This window comes from Macaca thibetana, chromosome 17 (genome assembly GCF_024542745.1).
Source record: "Macaca thibetana thibetana isolate TM-01 chromosome 17, ASM2454274v1, whole genome shotgun sequence".
Classification (NCBI taxonomy): domain Eukaryota; kingdom Metazoa; phylum Chordata; class Mammalia; order Primates; family Cercopithecidae; genus Macaca; species Macaca thibetana.
The window spans coordinates 88,429,788-88,450,677 of NC_065594.1; the positions used below are offsets into that span (position 1 = coordinate 88,429,788).

Sequence of the window (20,890 nt, forward strand, 5' to 3'; positions counted from 1 at the left end):
TAGAAAATAAATTATGTTGAAATATAGTCATCATAATATTAAAAGTCAATATTGCACTCTTCCAAATGGTCCTTTATGCTCACTCAGCTTTTGGGAATTTGGGGACACTCCAGATTCCCTCAGTTAAGCTGTGCTTGCTCCATAAGGCACCTCCTAAAATAGAACCAGAAATGACCACAGCTTCATGGGTAAACCAGCCCATCTCTTGCCATTTACTTTGTGCCTGCAAGAAGCAAAACCAGTTTATTATATGTCCATCAGACTACTCAGGATATGTAGCTTCTCAGGGTGGTCTCTACAACCTTTCTCTGCCATAAAATTGGGAGGTACTCACATCCACCCTGACACTACCATCTACACACAGTGGAAAGGGGAAGTGGACTCCTAATACACTAAGAGTGCTCTTTAATAATTGTTCAACACTTTGTCTCATTTTGTCTTTTATTTCTGACCTACTGAGCCCTCAGTCTCGAGGTAGAGTTCAAAAGTCATCTGAGAAGTTTTAGGGCAACTATTTTCCAATCTACATATGTAATCTCACTTTGGGATATGATTTATAGTATTTTCATACTTCTGTCAAAGCTGAGATAGTAAAAATCCTGTGTTAGTGTTATGATGCAATGGATGAAGAAGACCTGAAATTATTGGCCAACAATCCTGACTGAACCTAGGAGGTATTTGAATGGTCCTCAAGATTAGTTTTCATTTCTTCCTAACATAGTTTTTATTAAAATATAGCATTAGCCTCAGCATAATCTTCGAGCTTCAGAGTGGCAGGAGTCACAGAGCTTCAATAAGAACAGATTCAGTGGGAATGTATAATAATATTTAACATTTTACATACAGATTAGTAAAAAATCAGATGCACAAATAAAAGGGTAAGATATTTAAAAACGTCAGATATTTTCCAAGTTATACATGTGGAAAAGACTTAAGCCTCTGGCAAAGACCATTACAATGTAAAAATATGATGAAAAAACACAGAAATGTTATCTTTGATTATGTCAGAAATTGTAATTGATGTTTTGCATTAAAGAGTAAGCAAAATTAAGAGGCAACAGGTAATTTTCTGAGAGTAATATTTGCAACAGGTTTCCCAAAATTTCAAAATATGCGGAGTTCGTAGAAATTAACAACAACAACAACAACAACAACAACAAAACACCTCTCGCTGGGAAATAAGCAATAATAAGAATCAATTCACAAAAGAAAAATATCCAACTAGCCTATGTATATGACAAGAGGACCACTGTTGGGAGTTAAGTAAATGCAAATTATTTGAAATCATTTTAGAAATAAATAATAATGAAGACCAGAAAAGCTAAGGGTCTGTGCAAATGGATTCTTTCATACACTGCTGGACTGTGGGTAAATTGGTACATTCTAGAACTCTGCATGGCAACATGCCACAGGAACTTGAAAAAATGCTCATTATTTTAGAATCAGGATATATCAGAAGGAAATCACTATGAACATATATAATAATCACCAACAAAATAGTTTTTAAAAGCAATATAAAAACGGTAATTACATAAATATCCAACAATTAGGAATTAGCCCAGTCAATGAAATGTGTCTGTATAATTGTATACTATGCTTTCCTAAAAATCTAGGATTTAGAAGCCCAACAGCACCATGATAAAGAGGCCAGATAGACCCAGCTCGGTGCTCATCCTGGAAGTCTCCATCACTTCCAAGCTGTGACTTGTGCTGGCTTCTTAAACTCTGAGTTATCATCTTCTCATCTTTTAAGCTGGAATAATAAGAGTGTAACATTATAAGATAACCAGGCCCAAGGAGGCTGTGCATGTAAATCACTCAGCTTATTGTCTAGTTCATACACAGTGAGCTCTCCATCAAAGTTAGCCTTTAAGTGATCCAAACATTCCACAGCATGGAAAATATTAACTATATTTGAATAAAATAAATTGCTAGGTACACAGTGATTCTAATTTTATTTAATATTATTTTAAATTGACAAATAATACTCATATGCATTTATGGGGTACAATGTGGTGTTTTGATATATGTATACAGTGTGAAATTGTTAAATCACACTAAGTTAACCTATCTACCACTTTTCTTATCATTTTTTGTTGAGACATTTGAAATGTATTCTTAGTTATTTTAAAATGTATAATACATTTTTTATTGACAATAGTCATCCTGCTTTGCAGTGGATCTCAAAACATATTTCTCCTGTCTAGTTGAAACTTTGCACCCTTTGACCAACCACTCTTCATTTTCTCTCTTCCCCTCCCCCAGTCCCTGGCAACCATCATTCTTCTCTCTACTTTTATGAGTTTTACTGATTTAGATTTCATGTAGAAGCGAGGTCATGCAGTATTTGTCTTTCTGTGCCTGATTTATTTCACTTAACCTAATGGCCTTCAGTTTCATCCACATTGTTTCAAATGACAGGGTTTCTTTCTTTTTGAAGGGTGAATAGTATTCCATTATGTATATATACTACATTTTTATGTATTTACCACTTGATGAACACTGAACTTGGCTGTTACGAATAGTGCTGCAGTGAGCGTGGGAGTATGAATATCCCTATGACATAGTGACTTCCATTCGTTATACATCCCGGAGTGGGGTTTCTGGATCATAAGGTAGCTATATTTTTAGTTTTTTGAGGAACATCTATACCATTTTCCATAATGGCTGTACTAACTTACATTTCTACCAGTAACACACAGATACTCCCCTTTCTCTGCGTCCTTGCCAACACTTACTTGTCATCTTTTAAAACAGCCATCCTAACGGGTATGTGGTGATATTTCATTGTGGTTTTAATTTGCAGCTTCCTAATGTTGAGTAATGCTGAGCATTTTTGCATCAGCCCATTAGCCAATTGTATATCTTCTTTCGACAAGTGTCTGTTCAAGTCCTTGGGCCAATTTTAAATTGGGTTATTTGTTTTCTTGTTATTCAGTTGTTTGAGGGTCCTGCTTTTATAAAGGGAGTTGCATCGTCAAATAGAAAGAAATCACCAGAATCTGAAAAGCGAAGCAGTTATCCAGAAAGTCCAATTGTCAGTATCTTTAATGTCTTTTTATATTTTACATATTTTAAACTCTGAAAAATAAATACAAAGTAATTTAAAGTTAGGAAAACCTTTCTGGATTTTACTCAAATACATGCTTGAAAGGGCCCAAGTGTGTGTTGCTCTTAAAACCCAGGCAGGGCCCTCTTGGTATTTAATCTGTGGACGCTGGCTCTGTGCTGCCTTAAACCCTGTCCGGAGCGATTGATTCAGCTGAGAACCAACACTGAAAACAATGATAATGCTACTTATTTTAATTTCTATAAATATTGGGTTGAGGTACTATTTTTCAAATATCAGAACTGTCTTTGGGAAAATAAATGGAAAATCTCAAACTTCAGAAATCATTGGTAGAGCATGTTTTCTAGCGATTAACACTATCAGTAAATGAACAGGCTGTCAAAGACTGAGATGCTGTAATAGGAAATGGGCACAGTGCTGGGGGCTTTGACCTGATGCAGTGAAAACTTACCCTTATATGGGATTATAAAAAGAGAAGATGTTCTAATGACCGAATGACCCTGTTGTCTGTCTTTCCCAGGCCTACGTCACACTGGATGTGTGTGTGTTGGGGGGCAGTTTTAGAGATCCCTTCTAGAGTAGACTCAGTCTCCCAAATGTGGAGCCTGGGATTCTCCTGTGCTTTCATAGCTGAAAAACACTAGGACTTGGTGATGGTTTTGCAAAGCACACCAGGAGGCAATATGCCACATTTACCAAACAAGACTGTGCCTGCACTGATGGAGAGCCATGGGAAAGCTGAAGCAAGCATATAGATACTGTGTATCATCCAGAGACTAAATGTTAATATAAAATTAGTATGTGGAAGGGTGAGGGACATAGAAGTGGTTTACAGAAAGAAGAAAAAAATTATATTAACATACAAAAATGATGGTGTGAATGCAAGATGTTTAGGAGCCTCAGTATGGTAGTGTTACCCTCGTGGCTTGACTTCACTGTGTGACTGCGTGTCCACTCTTCTGTGCTATTTCAAGTCTGAGTGCTGGAGGCTGCAGAGCATGGCCTCAGATCTCAGTGACCATGCTTCTTCCTTGGGTCAGTTACCTAAACTCTAAACCACTGCTTCTCCGTCTGCAAAATAAGGGCAACAATCATATCACAGATGGTAAAGATTAGAAGAAATAACTCACAGCTTTTATACCTAATGTTTTAGAAGCCTCTCCAACCACCTGTCCTGCTTTGTAGCTACATAGGTGGTTTCCAAATTGTAATTTTTGTGGGAACTGTGTTTGCAAATACGCTGCTGCTGGTTCACGGCAGAAATGATCACCATCTCCGTGTTTCTCACAAGACCCTTAAAGTAGCAGGAGAGGAATGTTCTGAGACACAGTAGTGATCAACACTGTTACATTTGGGCACCTGGTATCCTCCAGTCATAGTCAGGACAAGTAGTAGGAGCATCAGTTCCGTTTCATAAATAGGTATTTTTGGTGTTTTGTTTTTGTTTGTTTTTGTTTTTTTTTCAAATCTTTTAACTCTAGGTCTAACCTGTTCTTAGTGATGAGAAACTGTATCCCATGGGGGCTAGCTGTTTGCTTATGGATTCAGAATTTGATTGCCAGTAGACTGAAGACAATGCTCTTAACTCCTGCTATTGTATTATGATAATTGAAAAGTTGGTTATCTCGTGTGATTAAGTAGAGGTATTCAATTAGGGTTTTCCTTTGTTTGTTTATTTTAGTTTTGGGATTACCTAGAAGTAAACTTGCCAGCGTCCACAAAGGTTACTGGTAGTAAAACTTTGGATAGAGTCTCTAGTGAGTTAGCTAGGACTTCTAGTCTTCCTTCCCAGCTGTGCTTGTGATGACTGGCCCAGGGTTGGACTAAGTTCTAAATGGTAAGAGCCAATTTTTGCTTTATGGAAAGCAAATCTAATCTTGCAGGGATTGGCCCTGTGAACTTGGGATCATTAGTATCAATTGCTAACCAGAAAATGGATTCATTCTTGATTCCATTTGTAGACTCCGCTTTATGCTAAAAATTAGTTTCTTCTGAGATTCAGATTATTGCATATAGCACAGAGTAACTGCCAATCATTTATTGATTATTCAAATAATGTAGAATCAATTTAGAAGCAGATGAATAGATTAATTCTCTAGGAGAGCAAGTATATAAAATTATATTTTCTAAAATACTTGTGGATATATCATTTTTGGGACTGTTTCCTAGAATATTAATAGGATTAATTCTATATGTAGCAAGCCTGGGAAAATCTATGTGAAACAGTGTCTTAATTTAGATGAATATATTTATTCTAATGTAGTTGAGTTACAAGAAATAAACATATATTTACACTCTGTAGATTGAAGAGCCTGATTAGGTCCAAAGGCATAAAAATAAATGTTTTTGTTAAATTTTATCAAAATGTACACATTTAATAAGCCTTTTTGACTTTAATTTTGTCTTTGTAATAAAAACACAATGGAACAGAGCTACAAAATTCCATGCTATCAAACCTAGAAGATGGCATTGATTTTACTACTTTTAAGGTTTTTCTCTTTCTTTTCTGATAGTTTCTTCTTCCTAATTCTTATGTTTATAAAATAAATCATGTAGTTGCTTAGTAACCTCATTAGAGTGTGATGAGAGTTGATATAGAAATAAAGGCTGCTACCTTAGAAACAGGAATTCCCTCACCTGAAAAATGTAAAAAAATTCTCCAAACTATTGTTCCAAAGTCCTTATTTCTAAACTTAAGATTCCATTAAAAAACTAATCTGGGGCCAGACGTGGTGGCTCATGCCTGTAACCCCAGCACTTTGGGAGGCCAAGCCAGATGGATTGCTTGACCCCAGGAGTTCAAGACTAGTCTGGGTAACACACAACATGGTTAAAACTAGTCTCTACCAAACAAACAAACAAACAAAAATTAGCTGGGTTTAGTGGCATGCACCTGTATTCCCAGCTACTTAGTAGGGTGAGGTGGAAGGATCACTTGAGCCCCGGAGATTAAGGCTGCAGTAAGACATGATTCCACCACTGCACTCCAGCCCAGGTGACAGAGACCCTGTCTCAAAAATATAATTACAAAAGAAACTAAAACTGGGAGAATGTTACAATGGTAGCTACACAATCATTTTTAAGCCACCACCAGATTTAGTTAATCCTTTTTAGTGTTCCTGTGCCTTTTACACAGACAGAAGCATCACAATGATCACATTTCCTGTTTTTAGCTATTCTTTGAATGACTTTCTAGAGCACCAAGTTCAATGCCTGGAATATAGAGCTAATCAGCAAATATTTTACCTTTGGGCAAGAAATGGTAAGCTTTTCAATGATTATATTCTATATTTTAAAATATTCAGATTGCATTGAAATGGAACTCTCGGAGGGGGATGGGAATTACATGAAAAAGTGCACACTATCAGAGTCAGAAGGAAAATGAATAACCGTAAGCATCCTTTCAAAGACTGATAATTACACCCACTTATACCAAATAAATAAAATTACATGTATGTTCTTTTGTTTTTGTGGTCTCTGTATTTTAGATCCAACATTTAATTAAGTAGCTCTCTTTAGAGTGAACTGCATGAATACCACTACTTTTTAAAAAATGGATAATAGGATGTTTCTTCACTGCAGTTACACATGGCGTGCGCGAGTGGCTACAAGGAGGTGGTGTCTCTTATCCTGGAACATGGTGGAGACCTCAACATAGTAGATGATCAGTACTGGACCCCCCTCCATTTGGCAGCCAAATATGGCCAGGTAGAGTGATTTTCTGAATTCTTTTAAAAATAATTTTATATAATTAGTGAATAATTTCGTATTCAATTTTGATTTGATTTTAAATTATGTACTAATCATTATTGTAATTTGACTTTTAATAGTATCTTCCTACTGAACAAATAATTTTATGGTTAAAGGAAAATGCTTATATAAGAGCACACAAAAACATGTTCCTTGTGTATCTGAATATTGTAGTGAAATCATTGAAGAAATAATCAAAATCTGTAAACATTTGTCATAATATGGAGTTAAAATGTTTTTCATATTATATAGACTTCATAAGCTTACAGTTTCATGAATCTGTAATAATTATGTGTTTTCTACAGCTAATATTTTATTCATGGCAATAGTAGGAAAAGTAACTTAGTTTTACACATATATGGAGATTTAAGTTAGTGTGTTCATTTCAGAACATTACTTTGGGGTAACAATCACATCTAGTAAATTTGTAGTAAGTTAGATCTCTAAGCGACTAACCATTATGTAAAATAATCTATCATAAACTTCAGCAGTGTAACTGTCAAAAGAATTGAAAGTGATTGCATTTCATGTATTTTAGAAAAAAAACATATTGCATGGGGAAGTTCTTTCAAACAAAAAAGAACATTGTTTTGACAGCACCTTCTGTAAAAAAAGATCCGTTTATTCAATACATATATTTAAGGGTCTACTAAATATCCCTGAATTGTGCTTCTACGGTGATTCAGTCTCTTTATTTGTTGCTGGTCTGTTCCAGCTTTTTATTTCTCCTTGACTGAGTCTTGATGGGTTGTATGTTTTTAGGAATGTATCAGTTTCTTCGAGGCTCTCCCATTGGTTCAATATATTTGCTCATAATATTCCATCATGATGCTTTTAAATTTCTGAGCCGTCTGTGGCACCGTCTCCTCTACCAGTTATTTTTGAGTTGCTCGCTGTTCCTGGGGTTATTGTCATAATTAACGTGGAGGAGCAGGAAGAAAAATCTAAGTTGGTGAATTTTAAAACAGCTGTTTCTTCTTCTAAAAATACTAATTTCTGGCCGGGCACGGTGGCTCATGCCTGTAATCCCAGCACTTTGGGAGGCCGAGACGGGCGGATCACGAGGTCAGGAGATCGAGACCATCCTGGCTAACAGGGCGAAACCCCGTCTCTACTAAAAAATACAAAAAGTTAGCCGGGCGAGGTGGCGGCGCCTGTAGTCCCAGCTACTCGGGAGGCTGAGGCAGGAGAATGGCGTGAACCCGGGAGGCGGAGCTTGCAGTGAGCTGAGATCCGGCCACCGCACTCCAGCCTGGGCGATAGAAAGAGACTCCGTCTCAAAAAAAAAATAAAAATAAAAAAATAAAAATAAAAATACTAATTTCTTAAAGTCTTGTAAAGCTTGGTAAAGAATGATACAAGAACATTAATGTATCATTATTTTCACATGAAACCTGCCTGAAAAGCAGGGAAATGAGTATACGTTTCTGCAACTGCGCCATTATAAAGTATCTACTGCAGTCTTTGGCTCTACATGTTGAGCGTGTCTAAAGGTAATCAATGTTTCCTGACTCATAAGGAGAATCTAGATACTTATTTTCTACTTCCTGGAAGCTGTAATGACCAAGGCATAAAGAATTAGATTCTGATTAGAATCCGAAATTCTGATTAGAATCAGAAATTTTATCCCTCAAGCAATCAGATGAAGCTACTGACCTTTTTCTCAGAAATGCATAGACACAAAAAGTATCCCTACCATTTCAGAGGTTGAATCCTCTGTGAAAACTAGGCATAGACCTTCCAGAGGCCCCTAAGAAATCCTGCTCTGCAGAAATAGAACCTTCTTTTTTTTTTTTTTTAATGAAGGAGTCTTACTCTTTTGCCCAGGCTGTAGTGCAGTGGTGCAATCTCAGCTCACTGCAACCTCTGCCTCCTGAGTTCAAGCAGTTCTTGTGCCTCAGCCTCCCAAGTAGCTGGGACTACAGGCATTCACCACCACACCCGGCTAATTTTTTCTATTTTTAGTGGAGACAGCGTTTTGGCATGTTGGCCAGGCTGGTCTCGAACTCCTGACCTCAGGTGATCTACCTGCCTCGGCCTCCCAAAGTGTTGCATTCACAGGCGTGAGCCACCGTGCCCTGCCAGAAATGGAAGCTTCTATCCAGGAAATTATGCTTCTAATAAAGCTATACTATGTAGTAAGAATTGAGAGACAAGATCAGCCAGATAAAATTTGTATTATGTGGTAAAAAATCTGGATGGATTTTTAAATGTTTTTTTATATAGTTAGATTTAACAATAAAAAATCCTGTAATGATTAACATATATGCCACACATGATACATGCCATGCGTCAGTGGTAGAGGGAACATAAGCCCAATCTAATTGCCACTTCTTTCAGAAAGCTTCCTAGAGATTCCTGTCCCTCAAAAGTCATAAGACACAGGAATCACTGAATGATAAGGCAGAGAGAATTAGTGGCTATCAGTGTTACTACCTGCCTTTACCTGTCACATTCCAAAAACTTCCCAACCTTTTATTAATCTGTTCTTTCAAATTAGAGAAACACAGTCATGAACTTACATGAGAAATATGATTCAGTAGCCATGTTTACTTTGTCAGATGCAAAGGAATTAAGATTGTTTTTATTGCCCCCTCTCCAGTGTGCCAGCTAGGTTTCCAACATTCATCATTTATTCATGATAAGTCAATTAAGAAACACTTCCCAACTGCTTCATTGTTTCAAAACCAGCTACAAAACAGTTGACCCGAAAATGTTCACACACCCTAGCTTTCATTTTTTAAAGGTTTCCTATACTTCAGTCTTCTATTTTCTCATGCATTTGATTCTGCTTGTTTAAGGGATTGCATTCGGCAGTTTTTGCATTGTTATAAATTCCTGAGACTGGGTAATTTATAAAGAAAGGAGGTTTCATTGGCTCACAGTCTGCAGGCTGTACAAGCATGGCACTGGTATCTGCTGGGCTTCTGGGGAGGCCTCAGGGAGCTTTGACTCATGGCAGAAAGTGAAGCAGGAACAGGCACATCACACAGTGGAAGCAGGAGCAGAAAGAGAGTTGGGGGATGTATGCATCGGGTGGGGACAGATGCCACACACTTAAACAACGAGATATTATGAGAACTCACTCAGCACTGAGCCATGAGACATCTGCCCCATAACCCAATCGCCCCCCACCAGGTCACACTTCCAACACTGGGGGTTGCAATTCAACTTGAGATTTGGTGTAAACAAACATCCAAACTATAGCAGGCATTATGCCAGCTTTGCTTTGAGGCCTCCATGGCCTTCTCACTGGAATAGAAAGGGCCAGCGCTGGGTACCAGCCCCACCACTCACTGACCGTGAACTCAACAAGCCTTGACTGTTCTTTTTCCACAGAGCCCAACCTTGGGGCCACCAATTATTGAGAATGATAAGCATCTATAGAAAGGGGAGACTTTTACTTAGTTCAGCAGATTTTTGCGAATCATGAAGGTGAATGCCTTGTGTGTGTATGGATCATCAGTCAACATGTGTCCTGATCCACTGATGGTGGCTAGATTGGTACAGACAGATATCTTATTCAGAGGTTTCCAGAAATCGCCATTTACAATGTGCAGATGAGGCAGGTTTTTAAAACACATTATCTTTATCCTCTGCTTCGCTAGACTTGCCTTTAATTTTCTTACTTCTGATACATTTTAGTACTAAGGAAAGTGTCTGAAAATCATGTGTCTTTACTACTTTGTTCCATTAAGCCTAGTCAAGTAGTGTCTCCACTCAAATGCGTGCTCCGGAAAAACAGACTTTGAGTTGTCCACTGTGATAGCCCATTGTCCAGCAGAGTGACCAGAAGACAAAGGCAACCAACCCAGAATTAGATGCAAAATTGGAAATACTGAGTATAAATGAGGCTTTTATTTTAGAATATAAGACATCAAAACCAAGACACTCTTCTTTTACTCAGACTGATAAAACTACTGAGAGATTTATGATAATAGAAGATTTTCAGTAAATTGCATCTCAATTAATTCACCAAGAAAGATAGTATATGACATCTAGAATTATTCTAAAAAATTGTTCTCCTGCAAAGATATCATTTAGTATGCACTTTAGAAATTATATTTTAGAAACAGGTTTATGTGAATATCAATTTATATGCATGGAAGATTTATAACTCTCTCTGAAGAAATTTGCTGTAAATATATATTGTATCTGTGTTCAGGGCAAAAAGCTTTAGAAATGTGAACATTTTAGAGAGACTAATGGCATTTTTAGAGACATTCACAGTAATTTCACTCTTATAAAGACCTTATAAATGTAACTACCTTTATGGAGAAGGAGGTAGCTCACAATCTGTAACTGTACTTATTATTTACATTTATAGTGGGATGATATGCATATTTTAAAACTGCCTTTTATAAATATATTAACTTTTGCAGTGGAAAACAAAAGAGATGCTTGTTCTTGTCAAAAACTGGGAACTGAATAAATTATGTGAGCAATAAGTCTTTTGGTTTTACAACTCTTTCGTGAGTTGTACGTGAAGTAAAATTTCACTCTAGTCTTGTATATATTTACTGTATTTAGTATTTACAACAGAATTGGCAATACTACACCCAAAGATAAGAAAATATTTGTACAAATGCTGGAATCTAAATATTTTTGTTTCCCAAAGTATTTTGTATGGCATAACTCACACATCTTAATGTTTAAAAAGCCATTTTTATTCTCAAATACAATTTTTACCCAAGTATATAAAAATTAAGATATATTCAGAGCTCAAATTATTTTGCATGTTTATTTCTTCTTTGCTTTGAAGAAAACAGTCTGATTATGCCCCTACCCCTCTGGCCATGCAGTATTGACACGCTTCATGTGCCATCCTAGGCTCTAGTTGATGTTTGCCACGTCTTTGAGAAATATTCTCATGCCCTCAGCTTCAAGTGCTCTCTACATGCTCATGGCTGCCCAAGCCTCCTCTCTGTTCCTCTCCCAAATTCTGCATCTGTGTATACCCAGCGGCTGTCTCTTTCTTTCTGTCCTCTAACACCACTTGTTAAAATAAAAAAAAAAAAAAGCCATCATCTTCTCTTTCCCATCCCTGTCTGTGGCTCTTCTGTTTCGTCATTTATTCATCACAAAACTAGTCCTTTGCCATTTTCTTACTTCTCCCTCCTCTCTCATGCCTAACAGAACACTGAGCCTACAGACTTCTACCCAGCGGCTTGTGTTGAGATATTTAAGCCATAATCGTCACCGGTCAATCTGTGCCTCCTCACTGCCTCTCTCCTCGCCCAGGACACTAGCATCTCTACATCTGGGTTAACCCATCAGCTTCTAGCAGGTTTTTATCACCCTCCCCCACTCTTCTCTCAATGACGAGGCTACAGTAATCATTCCACAGGCAGACGTAATCACACTGTGTCAACACAGTATCCTTCCATTGCGGTTGAAATAAAATACTTATTCCTTAGCACTATTTATAAGTCCCCATGTGTCAGAGGCCCTGCTTAAGTCTCGCATTTTATTTCTTCTGCCTCGCCCCATCATATCTGAGGGTAAAGCTATACTGAATGTATCTCCATTTCTAGAATGCACCACCACATATAGCCTATTTTTGCTCTTCCTGAAATTGTTAAATTTTACCTTGCACAGCTACATTGAGATGTCACTTCACTGGCCGTCTTTCCTAATGCTAGGAATTTGCATATGACGGTTCCTCTCCTGTCCCTGTACAAGCACCCTGCATATCCCATATCACAAACACAGCCTTACCACAACTTGCTGTAGTTGTCAGTTCATTCATCTGTATCACCTTTTAGTCTGTAAGAACTGAGTGCAGGAACATTTGTTTGGCTTATCAAAATATTGTAGTATCTCAGACGGAGCCAACACAGAATACTGGCTAAGTTACTATTTATTTAATGAGTGAATCAATATATGCCTTAATGTAATACATATTTGCCTTTATCGATGGATCACTGAATAAATGTGTGAACAGTAGATGAGTGGTCACACCCCTTGAGACTGCTTCTTGCAGGAAATCATCCTGGAGATTTCCAAGAGAAACCTGGGCACGTGCAAGGACTTCGTTAGCACTGGAAATAATTTGCATTTGGGATGTATTACTAAAATAAATCATGCACAAATTAAAGGGATTTCAACCAAAGGCAATATATTGTGAGCAACACCGTATTTAATGGTTGCTATGTGTCCCCCCAAAATTTGTGTGTTGCAAAGTTAATCCCCAGTGCAGCAAAATTGGGATGTGAGGCCTAATGAGGGATATTTAGGCTATGAGGGTTTCACCTTCATGAAAGGAATAATACAACTATAAAAAGAAATTGCAGGAATGTTTCTCTCTCCTGCTTTTCCGCCATGTGAGGATATAATGATCTTTCTCTCTGGAGGGGTGCAACATTTAATGGGGCATCTTGAAAGAAGAGAGACTAAGGCCTGCTGGCACTTTGATCTTAGACTTCCCAACCTCCAGAACTGTGAGCAATAAATTTCTGTTCATTATAAATTACCCGGTCTCAGATATTCTGTTATAGCCGCACAAATACAACTATGACAACTGTGTAAAAGGAAAGTTCCATAAAAGGAGACTGAGGAGGGGTGGACACAGGCAGAGGAGGATTATGAGGTTTGCTGAGTGGAAATGAAAGAGGAGTGTTTCAGAAAAGAAACACAAGGAAAATTATATAGAAAACTGCAGTGATGACATATTATTTATTTTGTGGTATGAGAGCAGAACCATTGGTTAATAGAAATCATAGTTGAATCACTAAAAGTAGTGACGTATTAGACTTTTAAAATATTATATCTGAAATAGTTCACATGGTTCTCAAAGTTAGAGACATTTACTCATTGCAGTGTAGAGTATGCACCATTGGACTTAGGTATATATAATTCAAGTGGGGTATGCAAGTGCTGAGTTTCTGAGAGACTTTAACATTATAATTTCCTCTTTATTAAATTAAATCAATCATTTTTAGCTTCTCAACTAGGAAGGAATGAGTGCTGGCTCCAAACACTCATTGCTAGATTTTAACTTTTTAAAGAGATACTTTGACTCTCAAGAAATTAATCTTGATAAATTTAGCCACACTGAAATACAACTATTTGAAGATTAAGTAAAGTCTATATTCAATAACTAATATTAATTCAAATTTGAGCTTAAATACATTTTCTTTGTTAGCCACTTAGTGTTTCCTTTTATACAGACACACATACTCTCTCTCTCTCTTTCTGAATAGTAGTCACCTTAACCTCTGATAACTTTGCTGATTATGAAATTCTTTTAATACTGGAGATGAGTTGCGATTGAAGGGCACACTCTGCCTGCTCACATTTTAAGTAATTTACCTAAAGCTGTTTTGTGAGGTTAAAACAGATGTTCCAGAGTAGAGTAATTGGAATGAGCCCTGGCCTGCTTAATTCAGTTTTGTGAAGTGCCTCACTGATTTCTAATTGGAAGCACACAGGAAATATTGACTTTACGAAAGGAAAGAAATTCCCCAAGTAGGAGAAACTTCCTTATTTCACACATGAATGTTTATTTTTACAGGCCTGAAATAAAATGGAGTTAGTTTTATGGTTAAAGATTTTCTTGTAGGAAACATTTACTTTTATGACTTAAATGCTTTCCAGTTGAAGTTTTAGAGAACAGTAGTTTGTCAGGAGATTGCACGTGATTTTATTTGGAGTTCTAGAAAAAGCAAATTGAATTGAGTAATGCAACGTGATTATTAGACTCTCTGACACTCTGACGTTTTTGCAAAGATATAAAAGCTTTAGCATTATTGCCATTCTTTCACATTTGTGGAAAACGAAGATAAGTAATTTTTGGCTTTCATTGTTTTTCTTTTCTTTTCTTTCTGAATTTCTCTTTCCTTTCCTCCTATCTACATTTTTCCCTACCTTACTCTATCTTTTACGTTTTTGTTCTTTCATTTTCTTTCTTCTTTCCTTCATTTCTGACAAATGATATAAAGGCAAGAAAATCCCTCGAATCTTTAATAAAAAGCAATACTGATTCTTGCAACTATTTTAATGTCCTGGGAACCTACAATATATATTTTATCTTTCAGATTTAAAGATAGCTTCTCTTTCTTTAGCAAACGATATATTTGGAAATCAAAATAACTTCTAAATATAAGCACCCTGCTATAACATGAATAAGTACTACTGAAATAATTTGTGCAAAACCAAACACTAATTTTGAATGGGCTTGTAGGAAATATAGCAATAGGGCATACTATTGAAAACCTAATTAAATTTAAAGTGAGAACACTGGCAAGAGCCATAATTATTTGGGGAGGTCTCTTGGAATGCCTGGGCAAAAAGCTCAGCATGAATGAAAAATGCCACAGAAAATGTTACAAAAGCAAACACACAAACCCTACCACAGATTGAAGAAACCATTGTCAGTCTAACAAGTAAAATAATGCGCGAAATGAAAATGAAAGGCAAGGTTAGGAAAGGGGAAAGGATAATAAAAATACCAAAGAATCTCCAAAAAGCCTTAAAAATTAGAACCATTAAGTGAATTTATCAATTTTTTACAGTAGTGTTACAAGCATAACATAGATAGTAATATGTTTAACAAAGTGTGCAATATTTGTACACTTAACACTACAAAACATTGCAGTGACGATTGAAAACTCATGCAAATAGAGAGGTAAGCCACGCTCATTGATATGCAGTTGTCATTGAGACACTGAATATTGTTAAGGTATCTGGGAAGGCAGAATAGTGGCCCCCAACGATGTCCATGCCCTAATCCCCAGAACCTGTCAATGTATTACAAGGCTGAAGAAAGAACTTTGCCTTGTAACTAAGCTAAGGATCGTAAGCTGGAAAGATTTTCCTGGATTCTCTAGATGGGTCTTTAGAAGCAGAGACTTGCTCTTGGCTGAGATAGAGGGGGCGTGACTGGAAAAATGGCCAGAGACATGCAATATTGCTGCTTTGAAGATGGTGGAAGGGGAGGGACCATTAACCAAAGAATGTGGGTGATTCCAAAACTGGAGAAGACAGAAACAAATTCTGCTTTATAACCAGAAGGGAACATGCTACCAGGGCCCTGATGTCAGCCCAGTGATACCTTTGTCAGACTTCTGACCTATGCAATTGTAAGACAATACATTTTTATTGTTTAAGCCACAAACCTTGTGGTGATTTGTTAAGGCATATCAAAGTAGTATCGTAGCTTCCTGTTTAAAACAATCCCAATTTAAAGCCTGACAGTCTTTTTTTTAATAAAAATTGGGAAATTCATCCTAAAAATTATGGAATGCAAAGTACCTATAATAGACAAAATGTTCTTGAAGGAATAAGACACAGACTTTTTTCAAGACTTACTCTAAGTCTTTCACTTGTAAGATTTCAAAACTTGCTATAAATCTATACACACAAAGTTGTTAGGTAATACAGCAAGGATAGACCAGTAGATCAATGGAACTTAAAATATAGTGGCTACCAATGAACATAACAAGTCAGTTGATTTCCTATGAAGGTCTCAAGGCAATTCAAAAAGAAAAAATATTCTTCTCCACAAATGTTGCTGAAAAACAAATAGTGCTGGACCATCCAGGCCTTTACATGGCATTCACAAAAACTCACTTGAAATGGACCACAAATATAAAAGTTAAAATTATAAAACTTTCAGAAGAAACTATAGTATAATACTACCATGAACTTTGAGTAGATAAAAATAGGTACAGATATTGCACTTAAACAAAAGAAAAGAAATAAAAGTGTTTTTCTGCTCATCAAAAGACATTTTTAAGAGTATGACTAGGCAAGCCATAGAATGAGAGGAAATACGTGTAGTACTAAAGTAGAAAAATTAAAAGAAACTGAATTTACAGTTTAAGTTTACACTAGAATGGGCATGAAGTAGCACCTCCGCCCACCCACCCCAAGTAAGAGTTAAGAAAGAATATTAACTGCTCCTCTGTAAGGTCTGTGAAGCATTAACCGTATCTCTCCCCCACATATTTTGTAAGTTCTGTAAGCTCCCGTTTTTCTTGCTGTGCAACTGTAAGGTCACACGATCGATAAGCATGAGTTGCAAGACGTGTTTCCCAAGATATAAGCTGAGTCCTAAGAATATCACCTGATAATTAACTGCTTGGTACTTGCTTTTGTAAGCCAGCTTCCTGCATCATGTAATTCCCACCTCGAGGTGCATAAAAAGCATCCATTTTCTTTGTTTACTGCTCAGACTTTCAGGATGCATGTCTGCTGAGCCAGTGTACACCTAAAATATACCCTCCTGAACTCCGCTTGGTCTCCCCAGTCTCTGATTTCCTGCTACAATACATATATCTGAAAAATGCATCCAGATCATGTAAAAATGCAGATAGACTAATAATAGAAAGTTAAACAATGCAGTAATAAATGGACAAGAAATTCCTGAGTAGACAATTCACAAAAGATGGTCATTAAGCACATGAAAGCTTTTCAGTTCAATATCACCAGTCATCAGGGAAATGTAAATTAACCTACACTGAGATAGTACTTCAGTGGCTAACATTGTTTTACTATGACAATATCAGTGTTGGAGAGCATGTGGCAAAATTGCCAGTGAGGATAAAAAAATAGTAAAACCATTTGGTAAACTTTTCTGGCAATTTCTTATAAAGTTAAATATATACTTACCAGATTACCCAGAATTCTGTTTTAGAATGTTCAAAAGAGAAAAATGAAAATCTACATTGACTAAAATGACATATGTCCATAGTAGCCTTATTCAAAGAGCCAGAAACAAATGGCTCAACTCTCAAGAAGAAAATGATGAACATATTGTAATGTAGTTGTACAATGGACTACAGCTCAACAGTGAAGAGAGAAAGTGTCAATGCATGCACAAGCATGGACGAATCTCAAGAACGTTATGTTGGGCAAACATGTATATTTCTGTGTTTTATTGATGTGAAGTTTAAGAATAGACTAAACTAATCTGGGGTGCTATAAATCACACTGTGTTTTCTTGTATGGGATGAAGATTGACCACAGTGGGACAGGAGGGAACTGTTGGTGATGAGAAATGTTCTGTATCTTATTTGTGGTGTTGATTACACAGGTACACACATTTGCCCAAGTTTTATAACTGTGCACTTATTATTGCCCATTTTATTGCCCTTAAATTACTTTATTGTTTAAAAAAAGAATATTTGTAGAAATACAGCTAAGACGGCTTCAGTTTCCAGCACAACAATTGAGGTCTTTTAATTTTATGATTTGACTTCCATTGTTTTGGCTTCTCTGGCCTAGGAAAAAATAGTACCTACCAACATTTATCAGTTGAGTATGAGCTAGTTTGTATTACAGAAACACACATTATTTCCGGACTTACTATTCTCTATAAATCAAAAAGACATCCAATGACCATTTTAAAATATTCAGAACAGAATCATAATTTAAAAAAATTACATTGTCTCTATCCCTATGTGAGACATAAAGAAAGTGGTGGTAATTTTCATTTGATGAAAATGTACAGCCTTTGAGGTTGCATAGCAACCTTAGATGTCTATATTGTAAAAGACAAGTTTGAAAAATAATGTTACCACTTACAAAGTTTGTAAGACATTAATAAAACAGGCTGGGCTCAGTGGCTCATGCTTGTAATCTCAGCACTTTGGGAGACCAAGTCAGGCTGATCACTTGAGGTCAGGAGTTCAAGACCAGCCTGGCCAACATGACAAAACCCCATCTCTATTAAAAATATAAAAAGTATCGAGGTGTGGTGGTGCAGGCTGGTAATCCCAGCTACTCCAGAGGCTGAGAGACGAGAATCACTTGAACTCAGGAGAAAGAGGCTGAGTGAACCGAGATGGTGCCACTGCACTCCAGCCTGGATGAAAAAGTGAGATGTCTCAAAAAAAAAAAAAAAAAAAAAAAAAAAAAAGAGAGAGAGAGATAGAGGAGATAGAGATTAATAAAACAAACACAGAATGTGTAAATGGGAATATAAAACAGATAAAAGCGAAAGTGATAGAACTGTTAAATAAAAATACCGTAGAAAGAATCAATAATACCTCATACCTCAAACTGGTTCTTGTAAGGATTAATGAAATGAGCCACGTTTTGGAAATATTGGTCAGAAAGATAGAGAGGGCATGCACAGAGTGACCGATAGTGTGTGTGCAAAGGGAAACAGAACTACAAAAACAGCACAGCTATTAAAAAGGCAATAAAAGAAAAAGCACAATAAGAAGATATAACCAACAACATCATGCCAGCACATTTGGAAACTTAGAGAAAACTGGCAAATCCCTAGAAGGTAATAGCTTTAAAAAGTATTGTAATCATACCAAGAAGAAACCAGGAGAGTGCTGCTCCATTTTCAAAGCAATGTACCATTAAACCACAATAATCAATTCTTTTACACCCAAGAATTTAACAACAAGTAAATGCCTGATAATAAAATTATTAAGTAGAATGTAGAGCAACAGAAAGCCTTGTTAGGAGTAAGAGTGTCAATCTGAGCAATCTCTTGGAGAAAAATATATTGGCACTATTTATCTCTTTGATGCTGTCCAAACTGATATCCCAGCAAATTCATTTCTAAGTACATATATCCTGGTGTATGTGTGCACTAAGAGATATAAATGAGACTACTTATGGGAACATTGTTTGTAAAAACAAATAAATGACTGCAAATGTCTTCAATATTCACTGGGAGAAAGGTGGATCAATTGTGATATATTTGTACAATACGATTCCATGCAGCCAAGAAAAAGAATGAAACTTGGTTAAACTCATCAACTCTGATGACTCAAAATTGCAATGGTAAGCCATGAAAACAGGCATGGAAGAATCTATACAATAGGATTTCATTTCTATAAATGTCACAAACAAATGAAGCAATATGTTGCTTGGGGATAGTTCCATATGTGTGTGCTAAGCATATAGAGAAGATATTAATGGTTAACCCAAAATTCATGATAGTGGCCAACTCTGGGAAATAGAGAGAGGCATAGTTTTGGGGAGAAACTCACGAAGATATCATTTAAAAAAAATGTTGAATACATATTTTTAAAAGTTGAGTACACTGAAATTTATTTCATTATTGCCCTTTCAATAGCACATGTATATTATATATACCCTTTATATGTGTGATATATTATTATAATTTTTAAAATTACATTAATTTCTCAAGTTACTTAACTCTTATAACTTGAGATTGCATTTTTCTAATGGTCCAATGTGACTTTAGGTTCATACTGCCCACGCTGCTGTCACAGAGGAACAATACCAACAAGTTAGACTTCAATGAATTGTTCAATTAAAACAGAACAAAACACACTGTACCATATAATTCCTCACATAAGGAGTATAGCTTAAGTACTTTCAGGTTATATTATGGCATATAGCCTACACTGTCCTGTTGTACTTTGTTGTATTTTGCCTTTCATGTTTTAAAGTTTCAGGGTAGTGATTCATTCAGTGCAACTTACTTTAAAATATATTTTTACTGTTGTGTAACTAGTTTCTCATCCTACAAATGCACATAATATAAACCTAAAAGTTTTAAAATGTCCTTTTCAAATCTTCAGTGGTTAAATCCTTATTGGATAAATCATTTTTGTTCTGAATCCAGAAAGGGCTGCAACAGTTTGAATATCTGACATCTTCACAAAAGGCATTGGGAAAGGTACTTTCCTGGGACTGTCCCAGGAAGGACTTCTGAGTGGGAACGCTGATGCCGTCTCATTCCAGCTGCCAGTTGGACAGCACAGTGTGTAACTTACTGATGAATCCTTAGCATCTGCCATGGTGGTTCCCATTTCAATTATCTTTAATATTTCAGGCAAACCTGGTGAAACTTCTTTTGATGCATCAGGCAAACCCACACCTTGTGAACTGTAATGAGGAGAAGCCGTCAGGTAGGTTAGGAGCATCCTGGGACCATTGAGCAGGTACTGTTTCCCTCCTTTCGTATCGGGGTATCCATCTATCTTCAGCACAGCTACAGAGTGAGAGCAGGACAAGCCTGTGAAGCTGTGTAACAACCAGCCCAGTTCAAGCACAATTCATCATCGCCTGTGCTCGGCTCCATTCCAAGAGGCTATTCACAGTTTAATCTACACTGTACCATTGTACTTTGTTGTATTT

At 36.7% G+C, this 20,890-nt stretch overlaps 1 protein-coding gene across 2 annotated transcripts in view; it reads left to right on the forward strand.

Moving 5' to 3' along the window:
- The window catches only part of MYO16 (myosin XVI), a 615,551-nt gene that overhangs the window by 204,774 nt on the left and 389,887 nt on the right, over positions 1-20,890 (forward strand). For both annotated transcript variants that reach the window (XM_050766698.1, XM_050766697.1), the window contains 2 exons: positions 6,653-6,778; positions 20,586-20,661. In XM_050766698.1, coding sequence (XP_050622655.1) covers positions 6,653-6,778; positions 20,586-20,661 — 202 coding nt within the window. The remainder of the gene's footprint in view (positions 1-6,652; positions 6,779-20,585; positions 20,662-20,890) is intronic.